General features: G+C 35.0%; 1 protein-coding gene across 4 annotated transcripts; it reads left to right on the top strand.

Annotated features, from left to right (window-relative positions):
• The first annotated feature begins 37 nt into the window (after nucleotides 1–37).
• LOC128673966 (uncharacterized protein) lies at nucleotides 38–15,981 on the top strand. 4 transcript variants are annotated; one of them, XM_053752161.2, is made up of 20 exons: nucleotides 38–239; nucleotides 667–1,113; nucleotides 1,894–2,000; nucleotides 3,508–3,646; nucleotides 3,723–4,249; nucleotides 4,328–4,415; nucleotides 4,499–4,652; nucleotides 6,246–6,458; nucleotides 7,389–7,414; nucleotides 8,232–8,464; nucleotides 9,229–9,350; nucleotides 9,699–9,852; nucleotides 10,276–10,392; nucleotides 11,528–11,686; nucleotides 12,161–12,350; nucleotides 12,741–12,835; nucleotides 12,993–13,114; nucleotides 13,455–13,539; nucleotides 13,904–14,043; nucleotides 14,518–15,981. In XM_053752161.2, the coding sequence occupies exons 1-20, from the start codon at nucleotides 221–223 to the stop codon at nucleotides 14,705–14,707; spliced, it is 3,327 nt and encodes a 1,108-aa protein (XP_053608136.1). In that variant the 5' UTR covers nucleotides 38–220; the 3' UTR covers nucleotides 14,708–15,981. The 4 variants fall into 4 exon arrangements, with proteins under 4 accessions (XP_053608136.1, XP_053608135.1, XP_053608133.1 ...); XM_053752160.2 differs by having other exon boundaries at nucleotides 7,389–7,459; nucleotides 8,232–8,431; XM_053752158.2 differs by having other exon boundaries at nucleotides 7,389–7,459.
• Nucleotides 15,982–18,425: the final 2,444 nt, after the last annotated feature.

Raw genomic sequence — 18,425 nt, 5'->3', positions numbered from 1 at the left:
CAATGTCATTTTAACATTAGTTGTCCGCTGTCATTTACGTCGCATATGTCAGATGATTTTTTATGCTCGAACATCCAATTGTTGAGAAAATGGCAAAATAAAATCCTTTAACTTTTTAAATGTGATTGATTGAAGTTACGATTTTCTCACTCCAGATATTTACTATTATTGTGTATTTAAGACAATGTAGTGTAGTTGGCCGGGATTTAAAATTCGCATAATGGAAATCTCCGGTCCAGGTATGTTTACATGCATTCTAAAGTGTTTTCAATGAGTAAGCCTGTAAAGGTTGATAATTAAAATAACAAAGAAAATATTCCTTGCATCGTATTGTATAATATTTTATTCTTATAGTTTGTTATAGTAGTATTAATTATAATACAGTATTTACGTTTCTTTGGTGACACAATGATAACAAACAGCAGTCGTATTTCGACTTCTTGCGCACTTGAAAACTGTCGTTTCAGTCATTGTTTAATGCACGTTTATAACTTTATTTTTAGCATTGATTCGCCAGCTTATTAGATAAAATAATTAAATACTAATGAGTAATTATTTTTTGTTGTTTTAAAAAAAAAAAATATTTGTGCTTTCAATATTAAAGCATGTGCAGTGGTGATAATCTTCTTGTTTTAATCATATTTTCTGGATATTTTTTTTTTTCAGGAAAGACACCAAATTCATCTCTGACATTCAGATATAATGCAAATAATGAGGAGCTTGAGGAATTATACCGTGTATGTGATGATGATCCACCTACTCCTCAGTGTGACCCTCCATCTAGTGCCCAAAGTGAGAATGCAAGCCCCAAAAGAGGTGATAAGTCCTCTTCATCTATTTTAGACAAGTATTTCAAATCTATGCGGGCAGAAAAAGTAGATAAATCTGAAGATGCTAAAAATGTGGAAGCAAAAGGAAGTGAAGAGACGAAAACTACTCCACAGAAAGAGATAACAGCATCACCTATGAAAGAATATCTCAACCGTCTGGGCAAGCGTAGTACTTCAGAAACTAGCCAAGACAAGGATAGTAATGAGACTTGGAAAATATTTCATGACTTTAAGTTTAAAATAGCTCAGGCTGTAGAAGACATGAAAACACGATCTGTTGAAGGTAAGGATATTTACAATTTAGACTTTGGGTTCAAATGTAAAAATATTTGGTTTGTCAGTGTTACCAATTTCAAAAAGAAAATTTCACCACACTCTTAAATTTTAGTCAGTATTATTGTCAAATTAACTAAACAACAATTTGGTTGTTATCTCCATCCATGGAATCTTATCTCTTTCCTATCTTAATTAAAGCCAAGCCCATTAGGCTTTTCGGAAAACATACTGTCTTTTTAATTTCAAGTGTGAGGCATAGGTTAGAAGTACTGACCCAGGAAAAGTATTCTGTTAGGATAAATGCTAAATGGTTATTTTCAAATATATTTAGTATTTTATCATAATTTATTTTATCTTATGAAAACTCTTAAAATAGAATTAACCAATGGTCTAACAAAGACTAGCCAGCCAACCAGCAAAAACACAAAATACTGAATAGGAATGTTATTGTGTCCTCTTGCCATGCTTATGACTAAAGGAATAAAAAAGTGTATGGAACAGTGATGCTATATCACTAAATTCCCACTAGGATAAAATTTCCTGTATAAAAATATTGAGAACTCTACATAATATAATTTATCAAACACAAGAAGAAACTTGATAAATTGTCAAAGATATCTCATGCTATTGAGTACTTTTTAACTTTCTCCTGTCATAACAAAACAAAATAACTTAAACCTACTCCGGTTTAAGTTATTTTGTTTTTTAAATCACGTAGTATGTCAAAGTAAATAACTATCAAAAAAGTATTGTAGTACCTACCTAAATTATTTTTTTTTTAAATCAGAAACTAAAGAAAAATCAGTCCCAAGAGAGAATTCAACATCAGATTCAGAGGAAAACTCAGCAGTAAAGGATGTGGACCAGCAGAGTGTCGGGGACACAGACAATCAAGTGAGTTTCGCAACATTATCATCCTTATTTTACACATTATATAAGTCACATCAGTCTGTATGAATTTCATAATACAATAAACTCAAAAACTATCAGACATATTTTTGTACAGTTTTAAAAATATATAGTGTTTTTCCCATATACATTGTGTATAGTTAATTATTGTTTTGGTATTTATAAGTCTAATTCCTGTAGTATTTGTATTTGTTCTTATTCTATTTAGTCTTTGGTTGACTGGTAGGAATGCCCAATCGCGTTAAGTCCACCATTTGTACCTAATCATATGCAATAAGTTTTTAATTAAATAAATGATAAAACTCGCAAACATACTTAAAATAAAAAGCCACCAGGTGCGAGTCGGACTCGCCCATGAAGGGTTCCGTAGCAACAAGTAACATAAAACTTCTTGTTGATCGATGTTTTAAGAAATAGGTTATTAATATGTAAACATTATAATTAGGTACCTACCTAAATGATAGTAAATTGCGGTTTACGACCCCGCCCAATAAGTAGTGAATAAATATTTTTTTATTTAATGTTAGTCATAATGTATGTTTATTAGGTACTTATTTATCAAAAGTCATATTATAATCTGCATTTAATTCTATTAGGTATCTGTGACTCACTGGTGTAATTCAATGATGAACTTTATGTAGGTATTACTTTTATAAATCAGGGTTAATGTAAATCTATTTGATTTCTTGCTAATCTTCATATTTAAATTATACTATAAAAGCTTCCTTTGCAAGCTACGGATGAGTAAACATTGTTGTCTAATATATTTGAAGCAAAAATTAAATATAACTTAGTAATAAATAATCACAATTGACCTTACTAGTTGTTCGCCGCGTACTTAGCCCTCGCGAACACAATATCTTTTTACAAAATTGTGAATATTTCAAAAACGACTAAACCAATTTTGATGCCTCACGATCTTAAAAATTCTATCGGCAATATCTTATAAATTTCATCAAAATCGGACCAACGCCAACGGTTCGAAATCGCGTTACAAAATCGTTACAAACAAACAAACATACATTCATACAAAAAATGTATTTTTGCCACAAGTAGAATAATATATGTTAACTCATGATTACTTCTGTTAATATTTAAATTTATGGCTCACTTAAGCTAAATGTTTGACCTCGGCTTGGAATTGATCACATCCTTATCATTAGGTGTGCATACAGTAAATAAACACTTATAACAAATTTCTATGATAGTAACTAACCCAATGTTACTTTGTTTGTGTTCGAAGAATAATTTTCAATTACATTTGTCATACTAATTATCAATAGCTGTTCATCATTGTATGTAGTCAAACCAGTTTATCAACTGTTTTGCATTTTGTTTATCTATTATATAAATACAAATACCTCTTATCTGTATTCAGTGATTTAATCTCGTGTATATTTAAAATACCTAATATTTTAGAATACATAAAGAAGGTTGAATTTGGTCAGGCGCCGAATCGATGAGAGTTTTTAATGTCTACATCTATGATTAGGTGTCTTCGCTGGACAGCAGCATTCAAAATTTGTCTGAAATGACGCAACCACTCACCGCGAAAGCGACCGAACGAGAAGCCAGTCTTCCCGCTGATAACAAGAACTCGGAATCTAGTGACGATACACACAAAAATTTAGGTGCGTTGATAAAAGATTATATTGCAACAAATATTACGCTGTAAGTCAAGGTTCTAAAGGTCAGTTTTGATTGCAGCACTCAGCGAATCGGACGATATCTCTAAGGACTTTCTGAACGATAGTAACCTGTTGGAAGTTGAGTCTGGTGTTGAAGCATTAGAGGATACATTAGATGGTTATGCTGATGTACCACATACAGAGGGGGAAGACAGGAATATTCTCCAAAATGCTGATAAAACTCCCCCACAGTTACCATCCAGAGATTCGCCAACAAGTTTTGGGTTGCCGCCAAGCAAAACTAATATAACAAACTCGCAAGAAGAAATTGTACCGAAGACTTATTTCTTCACTTTTTCTATGTATTTCTTAACGTTTTTGTTGTTCTTTAACTTCTTATTGTTTCCTAAATGGAATATTTGGAATGGCTTCTTATTGGGGCTGTGGTTTTTTAGTTTTTTTAGTATCTGTAAGCAATGGCTGCTGGATAACTACTTTAGTGACGATCCCAAAAGTAGTTTCTTCCAGATGAAGCGCAGCAGTTTGACGCCTCTCACTTATACGATACCATCAGTTAAAGAACACACACCATTAAAGAAATATGAGGTATTTTTATAACTATATTTTGTTACGTATCTCTAATGAGAATGATATATTTTATATTAACCCAATTGTTTTTTCCAGGGTTGGATTAATCATTATAGATATCCAGACTATGATCCTTTTACATATACTATTACAAAGACAACAACAGCATTTATGAAACTAGAAGGTATATTTTTCATTTTTTTTTTTAACTACAGTTATCTAACTCTAATTCTATAATACTTGGTGTAACTATTTCTCGAATTTCAGGCTGCAACCTAAGGATATCTTATACAAGAACAAAGGTGTCTAAAAAGGCGCTTTGGGACGAGAAAATAGAAAATGTAGTATTTTATCAACATAGACTGTATAATTTAACTGGAGCGCGTGTTATATTATTGCCAAAAGGGCTCGTAAGGAGAAGGTAATGTATAAAAAATATGTAACGTCTAAAAATATACCGTTAATTTGTTTTCTGTTAAAGTTACCTGAATTTGTGTTTAGGCATATTCGTGACGTTAAAGCCTGCTGCTGATTGTGGGTCATAAAACTACCCAATTAACTGCGTAACTAATAAGTTAGCGCTTTTAATTGGCTAATTGACCAGTGGCAATGCTGCAATGCCTTTATGTTAGTAGATGTATATAGGAAAGAGTGAGTAGATGTATGTTTAAATTGTTTATCGAAGTGATAAACATGCAAACATTTTGTCTTGTCAAAATAAATATAAGTGACATACTTAGTGTGAATAGGCCCTTCTTTCCTTCTCCGTAGGATAGTTAGGATCAGGACTGTTGACCCTAGCGGCAGCGTTATCATGGGAATTATGATTCTGGATTTGCTTTTCTGTCTATGAATCAAGCATATGTTTTTCCGGCTCCACACTATCCGCGAAAAGAGGGCTTAGTGCGGGTTTGATTGACTCGATGTTGATATGTAAATAGCAAACTCGCACTAAGCCCTCACTTCGCCAAACTTTGGTGGATTCGCTATACATCTGTATAGCGAAAAATCAGCAGTGTATCTACACTGCTGATTTTTCATTAGTTTAATTTCTTTACACTACAAAACAGCGGACCCTGAGCCGGACCCGATAAAATGCTCAGATGAGAGAGAGAAATATATATACATAATTGGATTGCAACGTATAGTAACAGACTAGCCTTGATAACAAGAAAACACTGATCCGTAACTGAATCGAATTCAATCAGGTCTTTGACCCGCGTATCAAGATGGATGTCGCGATCGACATAATTGGGTCCGATTAGATTAAATTCGTATAGAATGTAACCTGGAAATAGCACATGGCTAGTTTTTGTACCCAAATTCCCACGCGAGCTAAGTACCAAAGCTCGACTATACGGCCATATAACCAAACCCTAATTAAGATGGGCCAAAAAAAATTTGAATTTTATAATATTTACATCTATTTACCATCATATTTATTATTATTTTAATAGATACTTTATATCCACGTCACGTCGTCGATGTGACATCGATTTGGAATATTCAAATTACCTTTATTCACATACTTATCAATCGAGATCGATCTCATATCATAACCTACTTACATAGAAATAGGCTCATATTTCGGCGGTCTCCTTGTCGACCTTGTATTCACTTATCGTAACGTAAATTAGTTCTTAAAATCGGTTGTATTGATTAACTTTATTTTTCCATCATGCTACCCTGAGCATGCTACTTATACTGTTTTGAAATGGAAATTGTGAACGAACTATTTTAACGTTTGCAAAATTCGGATAATGGACTTTGCGGTTTTTGTAAAAAAAAAACGAATTATACTTCACATTGTTACCTACTTATATTAAATAAAGTCCATCGCCGCGTCTGTAGCGATAAACTAAAAATAACTGATGGATGGATTTATATTTGGTTTGAAATGCTTAATTTCTACACCGCGCGCGGTAATTGCGACGAATTTGCAATGAAGATAGAAATGCCAATGATTTTTATCGTAATATTTAGTTTTAAATATGTTTTTTTTTTCTAATTCCAGACAATGGAGTAAAAAGTACCCAATCTGCATAATTCTAAGCGAAAGTGAGAAGATCCAAGTATTGGAGAAGGAAACAGGTTTGGGTGATAAGAAGCCTTCTGAAAGTGTCACAGATAAGAAGAGTAAGGAACAACAACATGAGGTGGAGACGGTAGAGACCAATACTAGCCCGGAGAAGAAGAGGAAGTTCGTTTGGAGAAGGAGGGAGAAAAGGTAATTTAAATCTTACTCTTGTGTCTTATTGTCATCTCAATATCGATAATATTTAAATAGGGATATGATCCGATAAATTTGATGATATGAGTGAGTTCACCTTTGAATATGCTTCTTTCATGTTTTAGTTAACTATAATATGTATTCCTTTTTTCGTTAAAGTTATTACAAAAATAAATTTATCTAATATAACGCCTCTACCAGGAAATAAGCTGAAGCGGTTTTTCAAAAAATGTGCTCCTCGTTTAAAGGTTAAAAACATGAAAATGAGATATAAATAAATATATACGGACAAATCACATAGATTGAGTTAGCCCCAAAGTAAGTTCGAGACTTGTATTATGGGATACTAACTCAACGATACTATATTCTATAACATATACACATATAGATAAACATCCAAGACCCAGGTCAATCTGAAAAAGATCATTTTCCATGTTGCCCTGACTGGGGATCGAACCCGGGACCTCCAGTGTAGCAGTCCGGCATGATGACCATTAGGCCACAGAGGTTGTCAAAAAATACAAATATTATAGTGATTACGGATTTAAAACGAGAACAAAACGGATATAATTAGAACCGGTTTACTTTCGCTTTAATATGTTACAGTCCCAGAGGTATTTAATTACGCTTGACAAATGACACAATTGTTCATAGAGCGGATAGCGGATAACGTCACTAAGTCATGTTAGTATAGTTCACTAATTTATGAAACTGCTTATCCGATTTGATGGGATTTTCAGTAAAAGCTTGAGAAGGTTACGGAGCATAACTTACATAGTTTTTCTCTCTTAAACTTATTATTAGAATTTAAGGATTAATTAGATATTGGAAACATGTATGGAACTTTGTTATTTTCGAAGAGTTTCGCCCTTTTGTTGAAGATGAAATATTTTGTTAACGCTATATTGTTGTTTGTTTTTATTTCAGTATAACTCATACCGACAGTGAAACAGGTAAAGAAGGGCTTCGACACAGATTCGTTAGAAAAATGCATAGAGGTAAATGACCCTTGATTTTCGCATAACCTCTATTCTTCGACAAAGGCATTGTTCTAATAAAACTTCATACTGTTCATATCGAGGGTACAGTCAAGCACAACGATAGTGAAATTCTTTTTAGTTTTGCTTACTGTTCTGTCTTCAGTTCCCGTGGGAATTTCGGGATACGAAATACCTTGTGCTACTCCCAAGTTTGGTTTTTTCTAACTGTGCAGCATCGAAATAAGTCTTGAGAAGTTGAGTAACAAACATCCACACATGCACATCAAGAATTTCGCATTTATATTAGATTACAAATAAATAAATATAATATTATTTTCATATCTCTCTGAATTATGCTCTGTAGGTGTTCGTACATATTTAATACGGAGTAAAAGGATTTTGTTGTTTGGTTTTATCTGCTACTTACTGGTTTGAGCCTAGTATTTTTGGAAAGTCGAATTAGAACCAACCAAAAAAGAATTAGAGCAGTTTATCTTCGTCATAATTAGCAGCATAGTTACGTGTACTGTGATGCATGCGTGAATCACTTATTTATGATGTGATATAAATAACGATAATATCAGCGCGATTGTCACATCACATGTTCTAATATACAATACACAAGTATTATTAGGACAATGCCTTCATCTATTAAAACATTGGTGTATCGATATTTTAATGCAATGTTTTTTTTCGCTTTCCCCTTCCCGTGTGCGGATAAACGCAAGTATATGATCGTTTTAGTTAGTAGCAAACAAAATATGTCTTCAATGAATAATTTTTGTGACAGATAAGAAACCAGACAACATACCAATAACAACGGAGCCAGCGGAAAGTCAGACTCAAGTGAATCCGCCGGAGAAACTTGAGGAACCATTCCACGATGCCGAAGCGGATTTGTCGACAAAATCCGTCACCAGCACGAAAGAAGAAGACGAGGAATTAGATGAGACTGAACTGTCGAGGATTAAGGAGTGCCTTGAAGAAGCCGTGAGTAAAAAGTCGTGCATGGTAGGCAAGAAAGTAAGTGCACTTGATTTTATCGCATGCAACACGTGACGTCACGGTGCAGGTCGTAATGTCTTCGTTAGGCTACCTACGCTTCGTATTTGAATTGTTTATTAAATTACAATTTGCAGTATAACTCCTTAGTTCGTATGCGACTGTCATTAATTTATATATTAGTTATTTATTTATACATTTTTATGACCTTGCCCAACAATTCTGAGATTTGAATAATATTACTATGCAGATTTAATCGTAATTTTTAGTTTCTTGCAATAATATGAGCACTGCTTTTGTATAAGTTATTGTGATCTTAACGCTTTTATGTTATATTTATAAGAAATTTCAGCATGAAAACTATGTAAATGTGTGTCCTGAAGGTGACTCCGCCTTTCGATCTTTATATCTCCCTCTCTCTTTCTCATGTGCGCGTGTTCCCGGTTGCATGCAAGGCAATAAATCTATATTCGGAAAAACAAATTCTGCGGTGGTTTTACACCAAGCTGCCGGCCTGACGTCAACTTTCTTTACTCTGCTTTTCGATATTTACTTTAAATTGATCACTATACAGGTTCACGCTTAAAAGTAGAAATGTCTATGGGACGCGCGTATTCAGCAGCCAGAGTTATATATTTTGTAATGCGCGTGTCACCTCTCGGGCTCATATTTGGTTAAAAATGAATGATATGTTTTTCATACGATATGACTACCAAGTAGTATCGACTGTATAAGACATCTCATAATTATGTCACGGTATACAATGAATTAATTTCTTGTTATAGGAGGCCGAAGCGGGGCCCGACGCGATGGCGGAGGGCGAGTGGAGCGTCCACGTGAAACAGTCCAGAGACAAACACTCGCTTTTGTATCTGTTCACGCGCACGGGCAGAGACAAGATTGAATGGTAAGCATGACTTAAGTACAAAGACACGTTTAAAATGTACCTGTTTTGATTAGTATTCGTTAAACTTCGCGACTTAACTCTTGATTTAATAAAGATCTATATTTGGCATGGACACTTGAAAAATGTACAGGTGAAATATTGCACAATCGTGAGACAACAACAAATTTTAACTCTATGCATATGGATACAAAGTTAATTTCTAATAGTTTATTTTCAATGATTACGTAATATTTGATGCCCGATTTAAAGTGCGTTTTTGCGTGGCGTGCTAATATGTCAATGGATAATTCCCGAATTATTGTCAGAATAATATTATTTGTGTTGAATAAAATGATCGGTGTTTCGTAGGTTTCGTCGGCTGTCTACCGCGATAGCAGAAGCCAACGCGTCCGCCGACGCTTCCCCAACAGAAGATAAGTCTGGCAGTGAACCCGAGAAGGAAGTCTCAGAACACGCGTTCTACAGGATTAGTGATATGAACACTGTCTCCTTCGCTAAGTCGGTAAGTTATCAGAGTGGTGAGTGTAAATAGGAGCGTGTTAAGCAATACACGCATACGAATAGGACCACCTTCATACCGCCCGTGGATGTCGTACGAAGCGACTGTGGAGTACAAAGCCTCGACAGCTAATAGGATAATAATAACATTCCAAATGTAGGTTGACGTCAGGCAGGCGGCCGGTTGTAAAATTACAGACATTATATATTTCCTTGATCTTGATGGGGTTGTGGTTCATTAAAATCGGTCCAATAGTGAAAGCGGAACAGACAGACGTCTCATTAATCAGTCAGACAGACTTTCGCATTTACAATCTTAGCATGGATCATTTCTTAGTTACAAAAATAATACGTGTCCACCTATGGACCAATGTCGTGCTTATTGGCAAGGAAGCTCTTCCAGCCAAATTTCGTTTTATTCTCGCAGAACAAAAGCTGCGAGTCGGTGTCAGAGAACGTGACGATATCATCGTCGACGTCCGCGCAGCCGTCCATGGAGTCCTACGAGAAGAATTTCTGGCCGTACATTTTGAAAATTATTCAGGTCAGCGTTTTATTTATTTATTATAACTTTATTGCACAAAACGCAAAAAGTACAGTTCTGCCGTCATAAGCAAAATCGTTGCATCAAATTTTTTTTAAACGCGTTGTTATGTAATACGCGTTGTACGTAATATTTATCATTGCAAAAGAGCATCCCAATATTTCTATTTTGGATTTTGAAAAATAGTTGGATGCCCGAAAGGGAAAAAAGCAAGAGCTTGTGACGTCCGAATAGTTAATTTATTTCAACTCTTTTCTTTTATCAAACTTTTTTTTACATCCATTATAATTCTAAAATTGGCTAACATTACACGGTTGTAGTTATTTTAGTATCGATTTTATTTTTTGTCCTTCTAACTGTATACCCGAAAAAAGAACAATCGTAATTAGACTATAAATAAAAAAGTATATTTTAAATTCTCACAATAGGCTAGTTGACAAATTTTTGGACTATTCGAAGCTTGTGTTAATAGAGTGAAAAAAGCTCCATATGAATTACATGTCACAATGATCCTAAATATATCTATTTTATAAGGATAATGATATTTTTTACAATTCTTTGACCTTGTCAAGTACTTTATTGGGTTAAAGAAACTGTCCTGACAGAGTGGTTCTATCTCTTTTAGATTGCTATGCCAATTTGCTGCGCCCTCCCCCTTCGGTGTATTTCACTTAATATTTAGATTTTGTAGAATTTCGTCTATTAGTAACGTAATGTTCACGACAGTCACACGACCAGACGTACAAACAAACAGTGGACGCGAGCGTCACGTGCCAGATAGAACCCACGCCGAGGCTACGCTCCAACAAGAAGAAGAGAAAAGATGTATTGTTATCCTGTTTTAAATTCTAGTAGGATAGAATAGACGGATATAAATTTGTATTTTGTATTACACACATGCAAAAAGTATTTAAATAGTGTAAAATATTCTTAATATTGGTGATTTCTTGGTATAATGTACGTTATATTTTAGCATTATCTTAAATAGCTCATGTATAGTCGTAGACAGAACAACTGCTTTCGGTGATAGAAAACCGAGGAACCTGTAGACTGTTTACAAAAAGTGTGTGTGTGTGTACTGTACATACTTATAAAGCGCAAAATAAGAATTAACAATCCAATCTGAATTGAACAGAATAAAAGTCAGTCGCCGACGACGGAATGCCAGATGTTGCCAGCCGACGTGCTGTGGGTGAACACGGTGCTGGCGCGCATCATGTACGACGTGATGAGTGACTCCGCCATCATCGCGCGGCTGCAGAACCGGATCCAGAGGAAACTCAACACGCTCAAGGTGAGAGATTATTATAAGATAGACGTGAAAATTGTCTCTGGGTAAAAAATAAAATACATATAGTATGTATTTGAATAACCAAATATATTTTAATTGATCAATTTTATCGAGTACATGATTTACTAAGTACTTTTTCTCATAAAATTATATTTAATTTCAAAATCGTGCCATAAGACGTCTCTGTAAAAGGAGGAAGGAAAAGGAAGCCATTGATCAGCAGTGGGATCTTTATCAGCTATCAATTTTCTGCAAAATTGACAAGGAAAATCAATTTTACATACTTTTTGTTGTATTACTAAACTAGCTGATGTCCACAAATACGGAATCACATTTCACATATGCAGTGCAGCCGGTTTGTACCACATGAGATGTAAGATCTTCGATATTATATGTAAGAAAACGCACAGCTTTTGCTAGATTGCCGCTTCCATACACTGTTTTATAAACTGATGGCGTAAATATATGCCCCGTCAGTTGCCGTCGTTCATGTCGCCGCTGTGCGTGCGCGAGGTGTCGCTGCGCGGCGCGTGCCCGCTGCTGTCGCGCGTGTCGCGCCCGCACTGCGACGCGCAGGGCGTCTGGATCGACGCCGACCTGCGCTACGACGGCGGCGCCCACATCGCGCTCTTCACGCAGATCAACCTGCTCAAGCTCAAGGAGAAGAGTGAGTCGCATGCCATTCATATCTCGGGGTAAAAAGTGAGCAGAAAATAGTCCTCAAGTGGAGTAATATTACTTACTCCACTCGAGGACTATTTTCGTGATAGTATTCGCGGCTCGGGGCGCTTCGAGGCAAATTTGTATGTGTGTGCGGCTTTTTCTAAATGTGCCATAGGTATGACCTCATTCTGCAGTGGCGCCAACCAATGATCGAAGAAACCCTCCTTGACGAGGGAGAAACTAGAACTGGTTAATATTTTTTATTATGGTAGTGCCCTCTGGTGGGGTGGTCTGGGGGAGGACTATTTTCTGCCTCATTTTAGGACGTCAGTAGCAAAATCTAGATATATAATGGGTAGTTATAATTGTGTAATACTATATAATAACATTTCAGGCGTCACTTTAGAAGATCATATATTAGGAGCGGCTGATGAATATTTAGAAAAGGAGTTATCAGGAGGCGCTTCGAGCAACTACTTTGAGCAGCGGGTAAGTTTTTATTTTATTTGTTTACTAGTTTGAATAAATTGATGTCAAAAATTTACTTGAAACTAAGTATACTGCTGACTTCCAAAGCGCGTTTGTAACGGCGCAACAAACTTCATTTAATTTTAACTACTCTATTTAATGCCCAATCTATTTTCAGAGAAGAAAATTAGCGGTATACGACTCGGAGGTAGAAGATTCGGCGGAATCGAGTTCCGACGACGACGCGGTGTCCGTGCAACCCGTCGACAGCACGGACAACTTCCCCGCCCCCGACTCCGCGTGTGTATCCAAACTTCCATATTCGACCTACTTTATCAATAATATCCATATCTATACTATTGTTATAAATCGCTTTGCTATGACAACGTGACTACTCAATTTTCTGATATCCTTCGTGTATATTTTTTAAATAACATGTTGTCATCACACAGAAGCGAAATGGGAAAGTGTGTATATTTATCCTCCTTTTACGTGAAACGGAGCATTGGATGTAGGTGATTTTTCGTGTGAAAATTTCCGGAAATTTAAACTTAGTGGACACCCTAAGGAACCTACTCTTAGCCGCCTAGGAATAGATTTTTTAGAACATAACCTTGATTTTGATCTTTTCTCGTTTTAGGCCGAACGTAACTGAAGGAAGTTCTTCAAAGAAGAAATTCTTAAGAATGGTCGACAAAATAGCTACAAACAAATATTTCCAACAGGTTTGTATTAATAATGTTGATTTTTTATTATTTTTTCGGCACTTGAAATTAGCACAGACGTTAGTGACCGCGCACCTTGCATTTTCCTACTTTGTCAACATCTGGATAAAAGTTAACTAATCGTGTTTTTGAATAGACAAATTGTAGTTATTGAAGTAAAAAATAAGATATAACATTTAAAATATAATATTTAAAATAGGAATCCCGACCATCCAAATATCCATAAAGATCCATCTAAATTATATGCTGAGCAGTTTACCATTGAGACACTACACTTGCCATTTGCCTCCGGTGCGTACGCGCGTTGAAGTGCGATATACAAACTTAGATGTGAGAATGTGTGATAATTTGTATATACCTTTAGGTGACAGACTACAAATACGTGAAGCGAGCGATGGAGGGCCTCTCGAACACGGACATCAAGCTGCAGGTGGAGGTGCAGGCGCTGTCGGGGCGCCTCACGCTCAACCTGCCGCCGCCGCCGCACGACCGCGTCTGGGTCGGGTATGTTCACATTCACGGACTATCTTCTTCAACAGCCATTTAAACCTCCCCACTGCTGCGGTACAGGCCTTCCTTATTTATGGATGGGAGTACGACCTATGACCCACCCCGTGTGTCTATCCCGGATTGGTGGGTTTTAACGACTGCAAATACAATCGGACGGCTTAACGTGCCTTCCGAAGCAAAGAACTCAAGATAATACATTTTTGGTTTGGTTCAAGATTTCCCATTATGAGAGTAACTTAATAACATCTTCCGTTTCGCTTATATGAAAAAGAGAAATGCATATTAGAAATATATGAGAAGAAACGGTCGGTGAACGATCATTGTCCCTCATCGTGTACCCAGTATACAATATATATTTAGACGTTTTATATGTGAAGTTCCGCCTCATTTGGCTACGCTAGCTCGTTTTCTTTATCTTTGATTTACAAAGATGATAGAGAGACAGCTATAAAGAAAACAAATTTTCAGATTCCGTACGAACCCGCAACTGGTGCTGAAAGCGAAGCCAGCGGTGGGAGCGCGCGCGCTGCGGTTCGCGCACATCTCCAACTGGATCGAGCAGAAGCTCAGCAAGGAGTTCGAGAAGATCCTCGTGCTGCCCAACATGGAGGACATCATCATCGACATCATGACCCCCACGCCCGTCGACTACGAGTGAACGACTGCAGCTCTACGCCGGGTAATATTAAAAGTTTCACGTACATAGCGCTGGAGTATTTCGAAGTGTTTCAAACTCTTGACTGACGTTTTCATTAAAAGTTAAATATGTTTTGCCTCGTATTTTCAAGATAGGAAAGTGGGATGGGGACAAAACATATTTCAACTAAGCGTTCGCTAACTTGATTAATGACGGTAGTTTATTTTCATATCAACCTTGACATCAACCTTGAGATCAAATTTGTCACTGTCAACACTGTCAACTCAGTCAGTCTCTGTGCAGGTGTCAATGTTGTGAAATACCTCCAGTTCCACTAGCGCCTCCTAGCGGAGAGTAGTCGGCCCAATGCCTACAAAGTTTGTTAGGACTGCAAAATGTTCCGAATAAAGTTCAAAGTTATCCCAAGTATATATATGAAAATAACGACTTAAAATACCAGCTGACAAAATGGTAATAAATATTCCTATGAGATTTTATGCATTTTCATATTATTTTTAGTAACTTCGGTCCGAAATTGTTTTAGAAAATTCGGACCCACCCAATGATTGACTAAATCATTTATAGACCTGCGCATTATATAAAATGTCATATTACATTAATTGACTTATATATTATCAGCCATTTCACATAACAAAATTTAAAATCTAATGTATCATAAATGAAGTTGACTGTATTCAGGAGGCTGAAAATGTTTAAAATTTAACAATGTAATATAATTTTGTAATTACTAATTTTGTGTAGAAATTAACTCTATTGTGTGTTGTTGTTATAATAAATGTTTATAAACTTGGCAACACCATAAATGGGGAATATCTAAACTTCATTACTTAACAAAAACAGAATTATGATTACGTTTTTCAAATAACTTTAAAGTTCTCGTAGAGACGGTTTGGATTATGACGTCAGCCGTTTTGAAAAAAAAATTAAATAATTGTTTGATTATAAATTCTTATCATTTCAGCGAATTGCATATTTTAATTATATATTTTGTAAATTTTCATGTTTATAAAAAATATTATCATATTCCCTAGTCTAACGAGTAACATGGCTAAATTAAAACGTGCGCAACGAAGGACATACCAGTAAATGTTTGTATATGTAAGAGGATATTTGTTATTAAAATTTTGCGCATTTATCAGAACACTTATAAGCAAATATATATTTTTATTTATAAAATTATCATGCATTTTGGTGTAATGAAGTTTAATATTAAGTTTTTGTTTTCATTCATGTATTAGATAGAGGATTAAATTAATTTGTGCTACCTATTATATTGCAATTTTATCTAGGGTAGAAGGTATAGATAGTTGGCTGGATATTTTTAATCAGTATATAGTATTGAGTATGTATGTAGTTCTGTCTTTGATATTATGAGCCTGCCAAAAAATTTAACTTCATTTACCTTACCTTCATTAACCAATTCACTGTTATTATAATAAACATAATAATAACGTGAATGAATACCAAATCCTTTTAATAATATTTTTACTCCACATTACACATTATATTCGTCAATCACAAACTTTGAGAACGTGTTATTTCTGCATCTTATCCTGAATCCTGAGCTTCCTGTTGTTAGTAATAAATGTTTTGACAATAATTCCATCATAACCTGTAATTAGTATCCAATATCAAATTGTATAAAGCTATCGAAATTTTCTATTTTGAAAGGAATGTTGTTATCTTTAATGTGGATACCTCTATCGAATATATATTTTTGTAGAATGTTTGACCTACCTAATTATTTAAAGAAAATGACTCGGTATTTCACTGTTTTATTATTTAGCTCCTTCGACATTTCTTGATAATCGAATATTTGCTATATATAGATAACCTAAGCGATGAATCGCACAATCAACACGTACATGACATGAAATTGTAGAAACTGAGATAATACGAAATTTCGAAGTGGTGTATTTTAAAAATAGTAATAAAATTAAGTGTAAATTTATTTAAGAAGTATTTTACTGTTACAAAGTAAGTGACAACACAATAAAACAAATGCTTTCTTGTGTCCTAAACTTGGTGCAAACCGCTTATTAATTATATTTCGTATGCTTTCAATTTAAATAAAGTTTTTAATTCTTGCAAGATCATACTTTTCTTGTGTTGTCTTACGAACTTGGGTAGGTAGTCGAATTGTCTTACCTTTTCTCCCAATGACTGCAGCTGTAGCCATTTATTTGTAATATAGTATTGTGTAGTGTGAGGGTTTGTCATTATATTATTAAATAAATAGAAGGCTGAAGTGGGGATATTTGCTCATTGGAAATTGTTATCTTTGTACTTTGAAAATTTGTATGTATTTAATACGGGAATGAATTTCAGGGTATGAAGTATCTGTGCATGGAGAGCTAAGAGCTTTTATAGCACCTAATGAAACACTTTTTCCTATTTGGTATGAGTTTCTGCGAATGTTATGAGTATTCGTGCTTGTTTTATATAAATGCTATTGCCACTGTAAGTTGTAATTCGCCACAATGCCAAAAATAACTTCTTGTAATTTTTCATTATACTTTTGTGATTTTAATACATTACTTGTAAAATGTTTGGAATATTTTGTAAAATGTTTGGAATATTTATATTGATCATCTTCAGTAAAATTTTGCTGTCGTAATTTTCCCGGAACAATTGCAACGTTTTCGAAGTTAACTTTTCTACATATCACAATAATTCGTACCTGTCTATTCAAATTAATTTTAATCTTTTATAACTGCAATATTTTCATCTCCTACAATTCATATGTAACTTCAATTTGATTAATGAAATCATTTGATGAAATATTTTAGCCTTCACAAAAGACTCGGATAAGCCAATAAGGCTTATGCGAGTCTTTTGTGAAGGCTGCTGTAGCTCATACGGTGTGCAATATTTCATGCTATTTAATGTTTGGATGTAGAAGATGATTTGTGTTGTGAATAAATGTTGTTATTAAATGTTGACTTGATTGATGTTTTTGTGTTTTGTATTATTAGTTAAAGACGACCTGGAGAATACTGTAATTTTAAATATATATTATTATATAAGCTAGTAAGAGTTAACAAGTCTTAATAGATACTTTTTAAAATGAACTTTCCATTGCATCTGAAACGTCCAATAGTTGCATGTATAGAAATTGGGTTAGGACCGCACTTTGTTTCATTTTATGTGAACCCTATTTCTGCACATTGTAACTTAATAATACACACAAAGCCGTGGTTGCCTGCATTTGAATGTAACTTTGAATGACCAAAGCTGTTAAAGTATCTCCTTGGTCGTCTGCTTACATTTATGTATATCTTGTTGATTGTCAATTTCTTGTTTTATTGAAACTCTATTTTAATTTTATTTTATTTAGATTGTCGTAAATGATATTTTTTTCTGTTTTTCCTTTTACTGTGATCACTTAGCGGCTAATTTTCACAGAGTACCGAAAGTGGAATAATGTGTAGGCACTTGTCCTGCCGCCAGCGAGAAAGCAATTACCTATCGTCTATTTTCTCGTACAAGCAACGTAAAAATCAGTACCAGTCACCCTTCACGGGGACCCAACTACTAAAACCAGATCGCCGCTCTTTACTCACTCCTCGCTCGTCGGCGGGGCAAGAGGTTTATGTAAATAGTTTATCAAATCATAAAGTGTTTATGTGATATTATATATAGTTAAGAGTTAAACCGTGCCGAGTAGTTTTTCTATGTGGTATCAGTTGTGATTTTTTTCAATAAACAAGTTGCTATA

The sequence above is a fragment of the Plodia interpunctella genome, chromosome 11 (genome assembly GCF_027563975.2).
Source record: "Plodia interpunctella isolate USDA-ARS_2022_Savannah chromosome 11, ilPloInte3.2, whole genome shotgun sequence".
Classification (NCBI taxonomy): Eukaryota; Metazoa; Arthropoda; class Insecta; order Lepidoptera; family Pyralidae; genus Plodia; species Plodia interpunctella.
Note: the sequence above shows the minus strand (reverse complement) of the source record. Positions and strands in the feature narration are given on the sequence as shown.